Source organism: Pomacea canaliculata, linkage group LG12 (genome assembly GCF_003073045.1).
Source record: "Pomacea canaliculata isolate SZHN2017 linkage group LG12, ASM307304v1, whole genome shotgun sequence".
Lineage (NCBI taxonomy): Eukaryota > Metazoa > Mollusca > Gastropoda > Architaenioglossa > Ampullariidae > Pomacea > Pomacea canaliculata.
The window spans coordinates 11,941,342-11,958,563 of record NC_037601.1 but is presented as its reverse complement, the minus strand read 5'-3'; the positions used below and the strand labels follow the sequence as shown (position 1 = coordinate 11,958,563).

Below are 17,222 nucleotides of genomic sequence, written 5' to 3'. Positions count from 1 at the left end.
TTAAATGCGAGTGATGTGTACTGGCCAAATCTAGCAGAAGAAAATGCAATGTCCCTTAATACTGCTCATTAGATATTTTAGTTGTCTATGTTTACCCAAAAAGTCTCCAGTTGACCTGTGTTCTATGCATGTGCTAGCAATCCAACATGGTTACTGACTACAAAACCTTGAAAACCAAGCATTTTCTTTGCTCAGTCATTCTGCTAAATCAAAACCTTACATCAAAATCCTAACCTTTCTCTGAATACCACACAGCGTCAACCATCTTTCAAGCTACCTTGAAGGATATAAAAAAAGGTCGTCCCATAACCTTTAAAGGTCGTTTTGGGGAGTGAGGTGTTAGAGACTGAAGGATATAGTCTTTGATAAAATGTTGTCATGGCCAAACCAAATTAGCTTACGCCACTATAGAAGAAAAACTCAAAACATTAATAATAATAATGATGAACCAAGTCTCTCCAAGATTCACATTACCAGGCAATGAATATGAAATACACTTATTAAGGGAAGGGTGTAAAATAATAGTACAAAAAGCACAATAATAATAATACAGCAAATTTATATCCATACAGACAGGTTGTTCACTAAGGTGAGTGATGTCGGCAATTTTGACACATATTTCAGGTTTTGTGCAATTCACTATCATTTTCGTGATGGATGGCAGTCATGGGACTTGGTGGAGTCGTCCCCGCCCTACTCCAAAGTGCAAAAACCCACAAACACACGCACACACGCGTACTAAATGTTTGAGTGCACCAAGTCGAGGTAACTCTGATGGAAAGTATCGCACGCTGAAGTCTCTCTGGACGCAAGTGGGATTTATGTGTTATTTGCCTACAAATATTAAGTCTTGACAAGATATCAGACAAAGACGATAAGAAAAAATAGCTTGTAGATGTACAGTTAAAATATTCGATTGAAAAATGAGTAACTTTGAATCGGACCTCAAAAGAAAAGAAACGCAGGACAGGTCTGCGTTGTTTTCTATATTGACAGGAGAGTGGATGGAGATTTCACCGCAACATAAGGTGAACGACTTGAAACTTATAAAGCACCTATATGTTATTACTTAAAATACCTGCAAACAAGAACCTTTATAAATATCGATAGAAGCATTTATTACCACTACTGTAGAGGAGAAGTATAGGCACTAACAACAAAACAGCATTTCATTCATTGAAAATAAACGTTTAATCAGTCAACTTAAGAAATATGATTTTTTTTTTTTTGGATTGAGCATGCTGAATATGAAATGCAGTTAAGTCATCTCTGAAAGTGTGAAGCATCTTACTTACCTAAGTCAAGCATAATATAAGGTTTAAGGTTAGTTTAGAGAGTGTAGTTATTTTTCTTAAATATTGATTACCTCTCTCATTTGTTTAAACGAAGAACTGTCTCGCTTTTTCATTCTCCTTCTATTCCATATCATTCTCATGTTTTGTCTCTCTCTGCCCTTGAATAAACTACTTCAAACTTCCAACTTTTTTTCTCTCTCTCTCAACTCTTAATTACAAATTATTGCACACACTGAAGCAGTAACATATGAAACTAACAACAGCAATAACCAATTGCACTGCTCAACAAATTTTGTCAAAATGATAATGTTTTGGCTCAATAAACTAAAGAGGACACAATATAGGGGAGCAGCAAGAGGATGCGGAACAGAAAGTAGTAGGTAAGCTTTTGTATATGTGTGTGTATGAGACAGAATTTGCTCAACCTTCATTTTCATCAACATTAGGCATACACTTTTCACACATATGCTTAATCTGTTGCAGACAGGAAATTGTAGAAGTGTCACAGACTTTGAAAAGTTGAACAGAGTTGGCGAAGGCACTTATGGTGTTGTTTGTATGTAATGTTCATTTCATATAAGTGTTGTATAGGGAGACTAAATTCTGTTCAGTTTGTGCTTATTTCCTCTCCCTCTATAAAGATAGGCTTCTGTATATGTATGTGTTTATGCTTGCATGTATGTGTGTGCATTTGTGGACTGTGTTAATTCTTATAACTACCTGATTGTCAGTCTAGAACAGGGGTGGGCAATTAATTTTCCCAAGGGGCTGCATGAGAAATTGGGATGGTTTTAGAGGGCCTGACTAATATAGTTAACTCAGTTTTATCCAATACTGCATATATAGTATATATAGTATATATACTAGCGGGCGGGCCGGACAGAGACAGGAGGCGGGCCGGCCTTTGCCCAGGTCTGGTCTAGAACATGCAGTTTAATTTATTGATATTTACTCATATCAATTTACATAAAAGTAAATGTTTTAATTCAATGTATCCTAAATTGCAGCACTGCTTATTAGCAGCCATGAGAGCTGCAGTAGGCAATAAATTCTAACCATGACTTTTAAGCAATAATTGTTGGTGTTTAAAGCAGAAACTCAATGAGAGTAAACATTTGAACCAGAAACTATAGCTATGGTCTTTATGTACAGCTGCTATACGAATATACATTTTGGACTTTTTTGTAAAAGACTGAGCAGTTTATATCAGTATTCTGTGTGCAGACCGTGCACGAGACACAAAATGCAATAAGATTGTTGCCCTGAAGAAAATGAGAATGGATGGGGAAAAATACGGTACGTGTTGTGAAAAAGCATTGTCTGAAGTGTTTATACGTATTTATAAAAACTTGCTGACAACTCATGTCTGTAATTTAGAATATTTCAGAAGCCATTCCTGGCTTTTTTTCAGTTAACTGTTGAGTGCTATCTTAGACATTTTATTTTGCTTGTAGACATTTTGTTTTGTCTTTGATGATCCACAGGCAGCTATGGACTGAAAAATACTGTGAGAAAATGGCTAGTTAAATCGGTTGTCCTGTGCTGAATTAAATGTTACCTTTCAACTAAATTGACACTGACCAACAAAGCTTACAAAAGTTATTAAAAAACCTGCAGTTTTTTTAACATTAGCAACTTTGTTGCTCATGCATTTTCACCAAACCCGCATCACCCTATCCTCATCTAATATTATTTTTTAAAACATTTTTCAGAGTGAAAACTTATTTTTTAGACTAGATTTATTTCATCTCTGATGAAAATTTCTTAGATTGGAACAAATAGTTACATATTTCCACAACATACAAGCTGTCTCACAATAAGAACTATGAAAAGCTGTATGAACCGATTTTCAGTTTCATAGACTGTCCTAACTAGCGTAATCTTGTAGTATTCACAGTCAACTCCTTGACATAGTACTCTAATGACATCATCCTGCCATGATTTTTTTCTCATAAACACAGATTAGTATAAAATTAGTAACACATTTAATGAAAGTTTAAAGAATGTTGGAACTGAGCTGACCTTTATGTTGGAGTCTACATTAACCTTTTAAAATTGGTGTTTCTGTAGGAAATTAAGAGCATGTTACGTGTGAGTGTGGGGGCGGGGGGGAATGGGTGTTTTATACTGAGCCAGCAACTAAGCTATATCACGGCAAGGCAGCCAGCCAGCCCTGGAAACAGATGCTACATGCAGAGAGTGCCCAAGACAAGAGCTGAACCCAGGACAGCCAGTCTTTGCTGTATTGGTGACAGGTGCTAACTTGTGCACCACTGGACCGCCCAAGTTTGTGTAAAAAAAGAGAGAGAGTGCATGTACTATATTTGTATTTGCATTGTTGGTTTTATGTGTTAAATGTAGGTATGTGTCTGTTTAGTACAAGAGAACATTTTATTTACATGCAGGAATTCCAATAAGTGGGCTGCGTGAGATTAACATTCTGCTCAATCTTCGTCATCAGAATGTTGTGGAACTAAAAGAAGTAGTAGTAGGTAAAAGCCTTGAGAGGTATGAGGTTTTCTGGCAGTATACTTTTAATATTTTCACACCATATGTCATACAGATAAATTTAAAGGAGTAAATTAATTACATCAGAAGATCATCTTGTACATACCTGTTAAAAGGACTACACATATTTGGGCTCTCACTCACACATACAAAACACAACTTTTAACAAGAAAGCAGCTTTGATCCATGTGGTTTCTACAGCATATTTCTTGTGATGGAATACTGTGAACAAGACCTGGCATCTCTGCTGGACAATATGCCTGCACCATTTTCAGAATCTCAGGTAGGTAAAAGAAAATGAATTTTCTGGACTTAACATTGCCTTTTTCTTCTAACTGGGAGATGTTTAAGATCTGTGTTATCCATTTTATACAATACAAAACGTTTTATTGTCAACTTCTCTCCACAACAGAGAAATTTTCTTCTGTTAGGAGCATCCATAAGTAATAAACCAAACAAAATAAGGTCACACCTTACGCATCCATACCATCACTTATACTTTACCCCTCCCAACACACCACTTCCTCTAGCACTGATTATGAGAAACACATATATAAATATACATCCGTTAGCCCTGTTAGTAGAGTGCTGTTGTAGTTGGCAAGAAGGACTTAGCAAAAGCACTCTTCTTGGCCACCAGTTGTTTCCATCAGAAGGTGGCATTTGGAAATGGTGATGTAGTGGGTGAGAAACACTGAGCACCAGAAAGCATTCTTCAAACTACAAATGTATTTTCTTAACTGAAAGAAATTGTTCCCCAGTGAGTCCTCTTCCTTGAGCCAAACTATCAGTGCTATATCATAAGCAAACTTAATCAACATCAGGTTACAATTAGAGAAATCTGTCTGGACTTAGAACAGTGTTGGGACAAAATACACCCCTGTGGGGATCAAATATTTATTATCAAAGTGTTTGATATTGTAATAGTAAGTATGGCTGAATGATATTGGAGTATTTAAACACAGACAAAAGGTCCATGAATAGAATACTAGATGGCTTGCTACCAAATTATAGAGAGTCAAGCAGGCATCATCCAGTCCTCCTTTTGTTTTGTACACAAACTGGTAAGGATCTAGTTGATCAGCAGTGGCAGTGACTAATTGCACATTACCCCCTCCATACTAAGCATAGGGGTCAAGACCACTGGTTTGAAGTCATTTAGTTCTTTGGCCTGATCCCATCTCTGACATCAGTTTGGTATTTACAGAAAGATTCAGATGTGACTTCACCTGTATTTTCTTTCATTTTTGTGCAGGTAAAATGCATCATGCTGCAGCTGTTTAAAGGACTGCATTACCTTCATGACAACTTTATTATTCACAGGTCAGTCAGCTGACCTTATTAAATGCTTACTTGGGCATTATTTTTAACCAAGAGAGAAAAAAGAGGCACACATGCTCTCTTTTTCTCACAATCACACACATATGCATGTATGCATGTGCATGGGGATGAAAGTTGGGCCTTGAAAAGGTGGATACTGAATTTCAAATTTGTCAAAAGGGGAATTCCATTTGTGTGTGTGTGTGTGAGAGGGATTATGGGGCGTTCACTTGTAAGACTTGAAATGCATATTTCAGCATGACTTTAGTTTCCAGTCCAACAAATGTTGCAACCAGACAGGTGCATTAATTGGTTCATCATTTTAAGTTCACACATCAGCCTTGCTACGTTAACTGTGACTGCTTTATATGAGTGCAAAAAATTTTAGATGCTATTTCAAGACTTCGGTTTTGTGGTCTAAATCAACAAAGAGAACTGAATCAAAACTGCTAGATATGAGAATGTAAGAATTACTAGCCCTTTTGCTCTTTTGTTCTCTTTCTTTTGTTGGCATGTACTTGAAAGTGCCTTGTATTCTTAGAAAGTCATTTAAAATAGACTTTTCGATTTGGCTGGGGGAAAAGGTATTTCATTTAAAATAAGATATTTAAAAATGTTTATTTTTGAACACAAAGCTTTCCAGATTAATACATTCTACTGGAACTATCCCTCAAACTGCACTCCTTTTCAAGTTTTCAAAATTTTAAATTTTCGTGTGCATGTGCATGAATTCACATGTATATATACACAACCTTTTTTTCACATGAAATACTGTAGAGCTGGTCATATGTTTGTTAAATAAACTAGAATGCCATGGCACATTAAGCCCAGCAAAACAAATTCTTACTTATTTCTGAGGTTTCTTAACTGCAGGGACTTGAAAGTGTCCAATCTCTTGATGACTGACAAAGGCTGTGTCAAAATAGGTAACTGATTTTGTTTCTAAATCTTTAAATTATTCATTTACTGTTTAAAATAAACTGATAAATAAGATAGGTATATTTACAGGCTTCCTGGGTTTGTACATTTTTTGTTATGATTAACAGAAAGAGATGATTTCTTTGTTTAGATCCTTGCATTATGTAGATGCTCTACCACCATTTCAGTGCAGTGTCATCTATGAAATTTTAAAATATATTTATAGATGAGAAGGAAAAGCATCCTTTGTTTACCATGATTTCCTTGCAGCTGATTTTGGTTTGGCCAGGAACTATGGCCTCCCACAGAAACCTCTGACACCAAAAGTGGTCACATTGTGGTAAATGAAAAATTTCCATCTGTACTTATTTGGTCATTTGCTTGCATAAAGATTGACCAGACTGCAAAATATTTTTTATTTTATTTTATGCACTTATCTTTTCAACATCAGTTCATTTTACTGTTTCTTTTACATTGTTTTTATGCTGTTATTTTAAAAAGTTACTAAAAGGTTGAATATATCAGATTTGAACTGGTTTGCAGGTATGCATTTCTAAGTGATATATACTTTTACCTTGTTTGCATTTTTTCCCAGGTACAGGGCACCAGAGCTCCTGTTTGGATCCAAAACTCACACAACAGCAATTGACATGTGGTGAAGTATAATTCTGTTACTGAGTAAAACTGAGATGGTTTCTGTTCTTTTCTTAAGGATCCTTTCAGCACACTGACTTTTCCAGTTATGCTCATTATTATACTTTTATGTACTGATTGTAGTTAATTCCAAAAGCGCTTTTCAACAGACAAACATGTGAAAAGGAGTCTTAGTTAAAAAATAATTGTTGATGTCTGCTTTAAACAGTGACATAAGCTATTAACATTAATAAGAGTTTTATATAATAATAATGATAAAAGCGAAATTTGTAAAGTGCATACTCACTTCTATGGAGTATGCTTTTAGCCCCTAAGAACAAGACATGGACAGCATATGAGGAACAGGAAAGCAAACAAATAACATATGAACTATGAAAGAATAAACAACAGTACTAATGATAAATAAAAGCAAATACAGAAAATGCAAAGAGGAACCAAATAAAAAGATATGATGGTGCTCATGATAATCAGAGTTGAAATATGTATGCAGATTTTTTTAAAAGCCAAATATAGGATATATCATGGTATAGACTTGCTAAAAAATGTGATCAAGCACATCCTTTGAGTTTATCATGACTTCTGACTAAACAGGGAAGTTCTGTCATTGCCAGGTCTGCGGGATGTATTTTGGGAGAATTGCTTGCTCATCGACCACTTTTGCCAGGGCGGTCAGAGCTGCAACAGATTGAACTTATTATGGAGATGTTGGGCACTCCTAATGATACCATCTGGCCTGTATGTTTTCACTTAGTCACCTTTAGTGCAACTCGGCTTAGCAGCTTTTGATGGTAAACTTGTTAATGGCAATAGTTGTAAGTGCTAGACAAGTGCACCTACTTCCAAGATAAATTTAACAAGACAACAGAAGAATTTACGCGCACCTGTTTTTGAGAATATGAATGTATATATGTATGCATGTATGCACACCTGCATTTGAGGATATGAATGTATATATGTTTCTGCATGTCTGTTCCATATCTTTCTCTCACACAAATCTGGGTTTCTACAGGGGTTTTCCAAACTACCAGCTTTCAAACAGTTTTCACTCAGAAAACAACCGTAAGTATTAAAAGACTTGAAATTTAAAGGATTTCCACTTATCTTTAAATTTTTTTAAATGTTTCCCTTCCCTTTATGTGATTCTGAACCTCGGACTTCTAATTAGATAATTGTAATTGTTACATATTTTCTTTGTTTTTTTTTTGTCCCATAGGTATAACAATTTGCGCCACACATTTCCTTGGTTGTCTGAGTCAGGCATTCGGCTTCTGAATGGTCTTTTTATGTACGATCCAGATAAAAGGTAGGCATCAGAATAACCATTTTTGCAGCCTCATTTATTTAGGAGTGTTCTAAATGAGAAATATGCAATACTTTGCCACCACCTGTATTTCATTTCATTTTGGCCAGCAGTAACAATCACAGAGAAAATTACTTTCGATGCTACTTTTTAATAAAAAAAAAATATAGCTGCAATACTAAAAGTGTGAGTTAGTACTAAAAATAGTAAATTGTTTTTACAAAGCAGGCATTGTTGGATATTCTCAATTCAAACAGTTGCTAAACTATATACTCTGACATTTAGGGCCACAGCCGAAGATTGTTTAGACCATTCATACTTCAAGGAACAGCCACATCGTAAGTGACCTCCATGTTACGTCAGTTGAACTGATCAAAATATGTTTGTTATTAATTTGTTTAGTATAAGGTGACCAGACGTCCCGCTTTTGACCTCGTGTCCCGCCTGCTCATCAGACGCGACGCCCAATGTCAAATGTCCTGCTTGTCTTTAAAAATCACTTGTTTCGGCGTTCTTTGACGGTGACGACACCATCATCGTCACGTGTCCCGCTTTCACCTCCGAAACGTCTGGTCACCTTATTTAGTAGCACTAAGAGAACTCACGTTTTCACATTGGTGTACTAAAACACTTTTAACCACTGCAGTTGCATTGTCCATACAGTATTTTTGCAATTTCCTTCAAGTCTTTTACATGTATAATTGTTTTTATTGTCAACTTTTTTCTCTTCAGCATGTGACCCAGAGTTCATGCCTTCATTTCCCCAACATCGATTAAAACGCAAGAACCAAGAAAATACAGATGTGTAAGTACTCCCTCTTGCTTCGTATGCATGGGCTTTTATTTGCAAGATTTGAAATGCATATTTCCAGTATCGCTTTAGTTTCCATCAAACCATCAAATGTTGCAACCAGACAGTTGCATTGGTTGCTTAATCATTTTAAGTTCACACATCAGCCTTGCTATGTTAGCTATGATTGCTTTTTTTTATTTTTATTTTTTGGAGTGGGGGAGAGGGAAAAAACCTATCACTTGCTTATTAAAAAATGTTTACTAAATTTACCTCTTTCATGCATATAGTGTTGGTTTTGGGGACGCAGGGGGAACTACATTTTTTATATTTGATAATACAATTTTCTGTTTAATGCAGAATGGTAGATTCCAGTCATTTTTACTTTGTTGGCAGTGTAAAACACTAGATGGCAGCCTTTTATTTATTTACTTTTTGAAGGTTATTGTTTTTGTTTTGATTAGAAAAAGAAAATCTTCAGACTCGTTCAAGGACTTTGGTCAGACATCAAAGGGCCCTCCATTGGTAAGTCTGCTGTTATCCTTTTCACATTTTGGTATAGATTGAACTCATTGCAATATATTTAATACAGTGTAACATCTTCGTAAAATACAATTCAATGCTGCCTACAAGTACTTTATTTCTAAAACTCTTGCATCCAGACTAATCTCCTCCACCAGAACTGTTGCTTAGTTCTGTTTCCATGCCCTTAGCAAACGTTCTTGCCATGCCACGATGAATCAACCCTCACTCCCTTAGTCGACAGCATCTAGATTGAGGTGTCAAGTACATAATCTGACTCTTTACTTATAGTCTCAATGATATTTTAATTAGGACGTGACAGATGACCAGTTATTTCTAAATTACACTATCATGGTAATAAAAGATAATATTAAGACAAGGACATGGTGTATTATGTGTATTTTCTGCTACAGGTGATTACTGCAAAATTTAGTAGCAAATAATTGCAACATTTTGTGATTAACAAATATGAAAATATTTTGCTGGCCGTGTCTGCTTACATTTCAGAGTAAGAAGAAGAAGTATTAATCTCTGGATTTTGAACTGGAAACAGAAGCAAAAGTCTAAGATTGATGATATGCAAGACTGCATTGACAATTTTTATTGGAATTTCGAGTGTTGAGAATACCTGAGGATGTAAGTGTGGCATTCAGCACCCCTATCCTGTAAAACAGACACTTCTTCACATGCCTCAGGTTTCACATTCTTCATTCTTATGGATCTGATAGCTAGAACAGCTTGCTTCCAACACAACAGCAGAAATCAGCCTTTAAAACTAACAGAGGGGCTGCCTACTATGGATCTTGACTTCATCTTGAGTGCTTGCATGCATCTTGAGAACCTTATACCTGTGTGGCACCCTGAGCCTATATGTGCAGCATCTTATCCGGTCATAAACATAGAGTAGGGGTGGGGATTATCCATCCTGCAGGCCATAATAGGCCCACAATCCTTTCATCTGACCCTGCCCAGGCAACTGCAGGCAGGATTCAAACTTCAATAAACCAAGTTTTTTCATGGCAACATAAATTTATATTGATAGTAATAATGTAAATTTTGAGGGACAAGCAAGGAACACCCATTATAGGGATAGGACACATACAAGTACATGATGGGAGAGACGTTTTCAGTTAACTTTTTACAGTCTGAATGATATTATAAGGATGCAAATGGTCCTTGGCCAAAATAAAAGATTCCCACCTTTGTGCTACTGCTGCACAAAGTTTTTGCTGGCACTATATCTATGTTTAGAGAAAATGGAATCTATTTGTTTATTGCTATTCAAAAGCTTTTATAAATGCATGTTATTGTTCATTCTTTATTCAAAGCAGCATTTGGACACTTTTAGACAACAGTTTGCTAAACATGCTTCCTGCTATAAACAAATGCAATTAACATGGAAAAGTCCTCAAAAGGGTGATAAATGATGTTGTATAATTATAAATGATGTGGTATAATTATAAATGCATGGAGCTTCCTTTCTGTGTGTGAATTTGCCAATGCAGTGAACAAAGTAACTGTTTGAGGGAAAATAAATCTGCACAGAGCAACAAACTTATGGAATTGTGTCATGAGGTAAGGAAGTTGATTACAACAATAAATAATTTATAAATATCAGAACCACAAGATGAGCTGAGACAATGCATCATTTCAAAATTGGCTAATGAGGTACTTTCTGACAACTGAGCAAGTAACCTGCCAGTGAACATGGCACATTTTCACTACATTCATCCCAACTCATTCAGAGACATCAGATAAACACAGGCAATAGATCTGCTTCAAGAAAAAGGCTATTCAGAGAATTTCTGCCATTTGCAAGCTTTAAAGTTAGCTTTTCTATCAATCATCTCTTACGTTGACAGATATTTAGCTTCAGTGGAGGTGTTGGCTTACCATACTTTATTTTATAAATGGTCATGCCAAAAACATTGTTACAATCTGCAATAGTCATTGTCATTTCTTCAGGTATCATATAAAGAAGTTACCAAAGCCTAATTTCAAATTTTTTTGCATTCTTGATCATTTTGGCTTGGCTAAAAAATGAAAAAGTAGCAATGCTGATTAAATAGCATTTTACAGTGAGGATCTATTATTGACAAATACTGTGGAATCTCAAAAAATGGCATAATTATTATTAAGTTAATTACTTCTGGGTTTGTACCACAAAACTTGAAGTAATTGCTACCCCACACAAAATGATAGTGTTGGAAACCATAATCTTGCCACCTCCTAAAGTAGCTAGATATTTATTGATATTTATTGATATTCAGTCTTAACTGAAATGTATTTGGGACATGATGTCAGTGGAAAGGAATATCGACATTTGACTGCAACATTTAACTCTTTAACAGTTCTGGTTTAAGAGTTCTAACTCTTTAACAGTCGAAAAACCACATTTACTGAGTGGTTAAGAAAGAAATTGTTAACTGTGAAGAGTTAAAGTCTTACAAAGCAAAGACAGACAAAAATGTGAAGGTCGTCTCCTCCCCCTCACTGCCTTTCCTTCCTCCACCCTCTATGGGATCAAGTGCCCAATTTGACAGCTGGGTCAACTGCATGTTCTCAAGCAGGTAGACCCAGGCATAATAGTTTTTATTCCATTCAGGAACACCATCATAAATGTCCACACACCTAACAAAACCTCCATCATGACATGCAAGCCAGCAAGTAGCAACCCATTTAAATATCAAGGCTATGTCTAACAGTTATGACTATTGATTATAAGGTGATTTCCAGGTGAAACACATAAGATTGCATCTGCAAGACATAAGGTCATCCCATTCTGTTCACACCACAAGGCATGGGCACAACTGTGGCATATAGGATTCAAAACAAATGCTCGAAGAAACACTTCATTTTGTCAGATTAACCCAACTTACCATCTGAGGCTGCAAAAAGAAAAATTTACAAAAAAGCCTAATAAAATATGAAATAAGCATCTTTAGTCCAAAGGTTTCATCCTAAATATATGAACAACAGAGAATGTGGTTCTGATTACTTCCAAACACCAGATGGTCTGAAGTCGACAATCTAACCCTGCAGTGGCATGAAAAAGGATGCAAGCCATACAGCATGAAACTTTAGACAAGTTCATTCTTATTTTCTACCGCTTTGCATATTTGCCAAAGTTCAAAGATAATCAAGTTGTATGCTGAAAACACTGATGCACTTCTACAAAACAAGACCAATTTCCTCAAAAGTCCTTGCGAGTGTCTGTAAACTACTTATGGTGTAACAACTGTGCTGCTTTTGCTTGAAAATGCCACACAAAACTCTAAATAAAGATGAACACTCCCACTGCTTACTTGCTATTTCTATAGTAAGAAGCATAAAAATCATAACCTTGAACATAGACAAACCAGTAGACTAAAGAGATGGAAAAAAAAAAAAAGAGAGAGAGAAAAAAATGCCGATTTGTATTAAAGCTTACAAAGATCTGCTCTTAAACAGCACAAGATACTAAACCAATTATTTACAACAAAAGACCATTGTTAAAAATGTGCTATTGAAAAAGAAAACGCTTCAAACAGGTCTTGTCATAATCTGCTGACAGGAGTGCTAATTTCAAGACAGAACATAATTTGTATTTCACTATTTCAAAACATTTTTTAAAAGTTAAAAAAGTACTGTTAGAACAAGTAAAATATGTGTGAACATTAATACACCCTGCCCGCCCTCATCCAAAAAAAATCATCTAGAATTACATCATTTTAATGTCTGTTTTTGTGTATATTGCAATCAGTTTTATCTGTGAGGCATGACTGTTCAATAGTCACATGAAACACAGAGCACCATATTTATACGTATTTCAAAAGACCACCTAGGCTGGACTGAAAGTAAGCACCATTTCGATCAGGCTATAGTTATCAATGAAAAGAATGTGTCAACATAGCCATCTTCAACAGTCTGGTGTTTTTTTCATAGCCCACATAGACATTTTGCCACAGACAGTACTGAGAGCAATGGTCATGAATTCATTCATTTGATAGTGCTTTGTCTCTCAATATACAGTTGTCATCAGAGCTGTTTGATTAAATTTGACACCAAAAATTGGAAACTGCAAGGACAGTGAATGACAAAATGTTGTGGACTAGATCATAGAGATGTAAGCAGACTTTGCTCTCAAGCCTGCCCATAAAGCAGAGCTATCAGTGAGTTTTTAGCAAGCATAATGTACAGATTTTACCAAGAGATGCAGAGAGGGTACCTGATTCCCTTCCCCACTTTTTCTCACATACTTAAGTAAGAATGTACATCAGAAATAGGTTGAACCCTCAGGTGGTTGAGGACACTTCAAATTCTCCTTTAATAGCATTGAATCTCGCACAGCAGCTAACACACTTTGAAGGGTCATGTTTGCGTTCCATTGTCGAAAACACGGCAGTTTCTTCGGATCAACCTGGATAGAAAGAGAAAGGAAAAAAATAATCTCTAGATGGATAGTCTGTGAAAGGCAATAAATACAACCTTGACGACAACTAACTTTCTGTCCAGCACATTATGTACTACTAGTTCAGATCTTCACTTTGAATTGTGTTTTCGCTTCACCTGGAGCAGCATGAGTTTACCTAATGAAAAGTGCACTATTACTGAAGCCTAATCAGTGGGTCAATGCAGAATGTTCTACTTTTATGACATCTTTAATAATAACAATAATACAGCAAACTTATATAACGCCATATCCTGGTCTTATGGGAAATTTCATGGTGCTTTACAGAAAAAGAGATAAACATACATGGACACATACAACAAAGCATGCAAAACTGCAGTCTGCAGATTGCCTTATGAGATGAAAGATTTGTAGCAAGAAGCTGCTCCAGCATGTGCAATTCATTAAAAAAAAAACTGTGAACTAAGCTGCAAATGATCCTGTCCACACCACAAGTCCAGTCACAGAGCAGATCTTATCGGAAAAAGTCTTTTCTTTTTGGCTGCTCATTGGATTGCATGCAGAATGCCTTTTTGAACAACCAAAATGAGTTCACAAACCGTTGGAAGAGAAGCAGTAAAAATCCACCAATATAATAGTTTCAAGATGTTCAACTGTTTACCATCCTTCAAGTCGCAAAATCAAAAACTTTTGCTTTAGTGAAGAAAAAAAACTTGTTGAAAAACAATAATCTTTCTGTCTTGGTGAAATTAAGTTGATTCTTGACAAAGACAATGACAAGAAATCAGTCACAAATAAAAACAAAGGGAAAAACCGATAGTAAATACTTACCACACCGGTGTCTTTGTTGACACATGATAAGTTTATCCGTGTATGGAACTGCACAGTTGGTGGTACAGATGGATACTTATCCCCACAGTGCATTTTCAGCTGATATATACGACCTTCGTACACAGTCTGCAGGGGGGAAAAACATTTTTATAGCTGTTTTAAATCTGTACCAACCAAAAGTAAATGGTCGTGAATTTAGCTTTCCATTACAATAATATACACCTTAAGATGCATGGATGTACAGAACCAACTTCCTATTAATGGACAAAGGAGAGTAGACACAATCACAACTAACCTATCAGCATTAATGAAAATGAACAGCAATACATGTCATTTAGAAGGGAAAAGGTAGTGATTTTTGCATGTTTGCTTTCTTAAAACAGTACTAGTTTCAATCAATAAATACATAGCTAACATTTTTTTTTTAATTATTACATTCTACAGATTTTGAAATGTGATTTCTCTCCAATCTGTAACAATAAATGAAAACTGACCTTTGGTGGGCCAATGATAGATCCAGTCCATTCTGACAGTGACATGTCATCATCATTTTGAAGGCCCCAGCTGAGTGTGCCATCACCACCCCCTTTCTGCCCTGCTTCCAACTCATCCAAGAGACGGAAATTGCGAGGAATAACTAAATAAAGAGAATGCAACCCTGCTATTAGTTTTTTATTGTACCATATTGTAGATAGCATAGAAGAAAATTCTGTTGATCTAAGAGACTCATTTTCAGTTTTCTTGGTTATTTTCCAACCATCAGTGGTTTTTATCATATTTCAGTACCTGAGTAGTCAAAAAAAAATTATTTCTTATTGATTAGAAATTATGTACTCTTTTTTGTTGATTTGCATGGATTCTGTTATAAACTGATGATGCACCCCCAAATCATAGGCATTGGTTTACGTAACCTCCTTTTAATATTGCACAATCACTCTTGTGATAGCTTTGACCTTGCGCTTTTTCTCTTGTCAAACGTGAAATTATCTAGTTCATCACCATCATCATCAACGAAAAAATAATGTCAGTGCTATGGCTTCTATATATATATACTAATTTTACTTCTAGAAACATAAATGGTAAAAGTGTAAGCTAGAGAAAAGATGGCACAATAGCCAAACTGAAACTTGTGGCCTAAAACTGGGGATTCTTTTTTTTATTTAAAAGAACTCTGTTTTAAGGGCATCTTTGAAAGACTCTATCATCTGCTGATTGCATATCACATAAGAGGGAGAGATTTCCAAAAAGCTGATGCTAAATGGGCAAACATGAGCTTACCACTGGATTTTGTCTGATTCTGGAAACAGAAAAGAGGCAAATATCTTCAGGAGTACAGAAATGCATACTCTGAGTGTAAACAGTTTGAACATCAAAGAAGAAAGAAGTAAATTCTGCAAAGAACCAGAAAAAAATGTACCAAGTTTCTTATGCTTGTATTCTATGAAGGACTGGTCAGAATTAAACATAATCAACACCCAGGAAAGAATCTTCCAAAGGAAATGCAGTGAACTTAAGAAGATCAGACAAGTCCATGTTATCTCTTGCTTGCAAAATGACTTTTGTGAACCTAACACACTTGAAGAAACAACACACACATCCTATGACCTAGTAAGATAAACCTCTGCCTGCACAGTGGCAAAATAAAACAAAAATCAAAAACTTGTGTTTGACAACCACCCACTGTAGATGATGGAAAAACACTACAGACCAAAAATGAAAAGCATAAACTGTTAATTCAGCAGATTATTTCTAAATAAAAAAAGAAATCCATCAAACTAATAATAAAGGGACTAGGATAGTAAAATGTTTCAAGTGAAACCAAAACTAGATCACTAATCATACCCAATGTTCCACAATGATCTAACAACTTTCTGCCACCATATGGTTTAGATTAACACTGGACACATTTTCTAAGGGTGGCTTCACAGCTTCGTCACAGAGTGGTTAAAGGAATTGATTTCCTAGTAAAACGTTGCTGGTTCAAGGCTCATTCAAAACTGAAGTGGGGAAAACTCCCTCTGTCCACCCATCTGTGAATAAATGTATCAGAAAATGGGTATGGGAGGAGAGGGATGGGTTCTACTTTCCATGCTAAGCCCTGGACACAGGGAACCACTGACAGTTCACTGCTCGTAAGAACAGACTTTAAGAATGCTAATGTTTTACATTAATTCAATATATGCACGAAAAAAATGTGTACATCAGTTATAATTCTCAAATACACTTTGTCCGTATCGCATTTAAGACACCAGCTTTAGAGGTTCCATGTGCCACTCCGTCAGTAAGTAATTTGTAAGAGTTATCAGTTTTAAGTGAACGCTCGACGGCCTAATGGTTGATTGATGTATACTTTTATTGTGTACTACTGTAAATTAACAGTGCTACAAATAGTTCGACTCCGAGCTAGTACTTGTAATGATATCAATAGTCATACTCATAGCGAATGAAACGTAACTTTATTGTAAAGAAACACGTAACAATGTTTAAGTAATAAAAGGCTACAACATAGAACATACAAAATGATTTCTTAATGAAAAATATGCAATAAAATAACACATTTTGTTTGGACATATTTTTCAACCTGAAACAATACTTCGTGATAACATATCATACCGTATTCATGCGGCCCACAACCCGCCATATTGTTTACTCGGTATGAATATGTCATGAAAACATAAATGAGTTAAATGAAGA

General features: G+C 35.8%; 2 protein-coding genes across 2 annotated transcripts; one reads left to right on the top strand and one right to left on the bottom strand.

Moving 5' to 3' along the window:
• Positions 1-748: 748 nt before the first annotated feature.
• LOC112576905 (cyclin-dependent kinase 10-like) lies at positions 749-10,861 on the top strand. Its single transcript, XM_025259765.1, has 16 exons — positions 749-1,028; positions 1,779-1,851; positions 2,520-2,591; positions 3,701-3,803; positions 4,005-4,086; positions 5,059-5,126; positions 5,997-6,049; positions 6,312-6,381; positions 6,637-6,696; positions 7,307-7,430; positions 7,705-7,754; positions 7,909-7,998; positions 8,281-8,333; positions 8,728-8,800; positions 9,250-9,310; positions 9,815-10,861. The coding sequence occupies exons 1-16, from the start codon at positions 924-926 to the stop codon at positions 9,833-9,835; spliced, it is 1,158 nt and encodes a 385-aa protein (XP_025115550.1). The 5' UTR covers positions 749-923; the 3' UTR covers positions 9,836-10,861.
• Positions 10,862-11,185: 324 nt separating this feature from the next.
• LOC112576906 (ubiquitin-conjugating enzyme E2 variant 2-like) lies at positions 11,186-17,209 on the bottom strand. Its single transcript, XM_025259766.1, has 4 exons — positions 17,142-17,209; positions 15,023-15,165; positions 14,529-14,654; positions 11,186-13,706 (listed from the first exon to the last, which is right to left on the bottom strand). Exons 1-4 carry the CDS (start codon positions 17,194-17,196, stop codon positions 13,563-13,565), a joined length of 468 nt encoding a protein of 155 aa, XP_025115551.1. The 5' UTR covers positions 17,197-17,209; the 3' UTR covers positions 11,186-13,562.
• Positions 17,210-17,222: the final 13 nt, after the last annotated feature.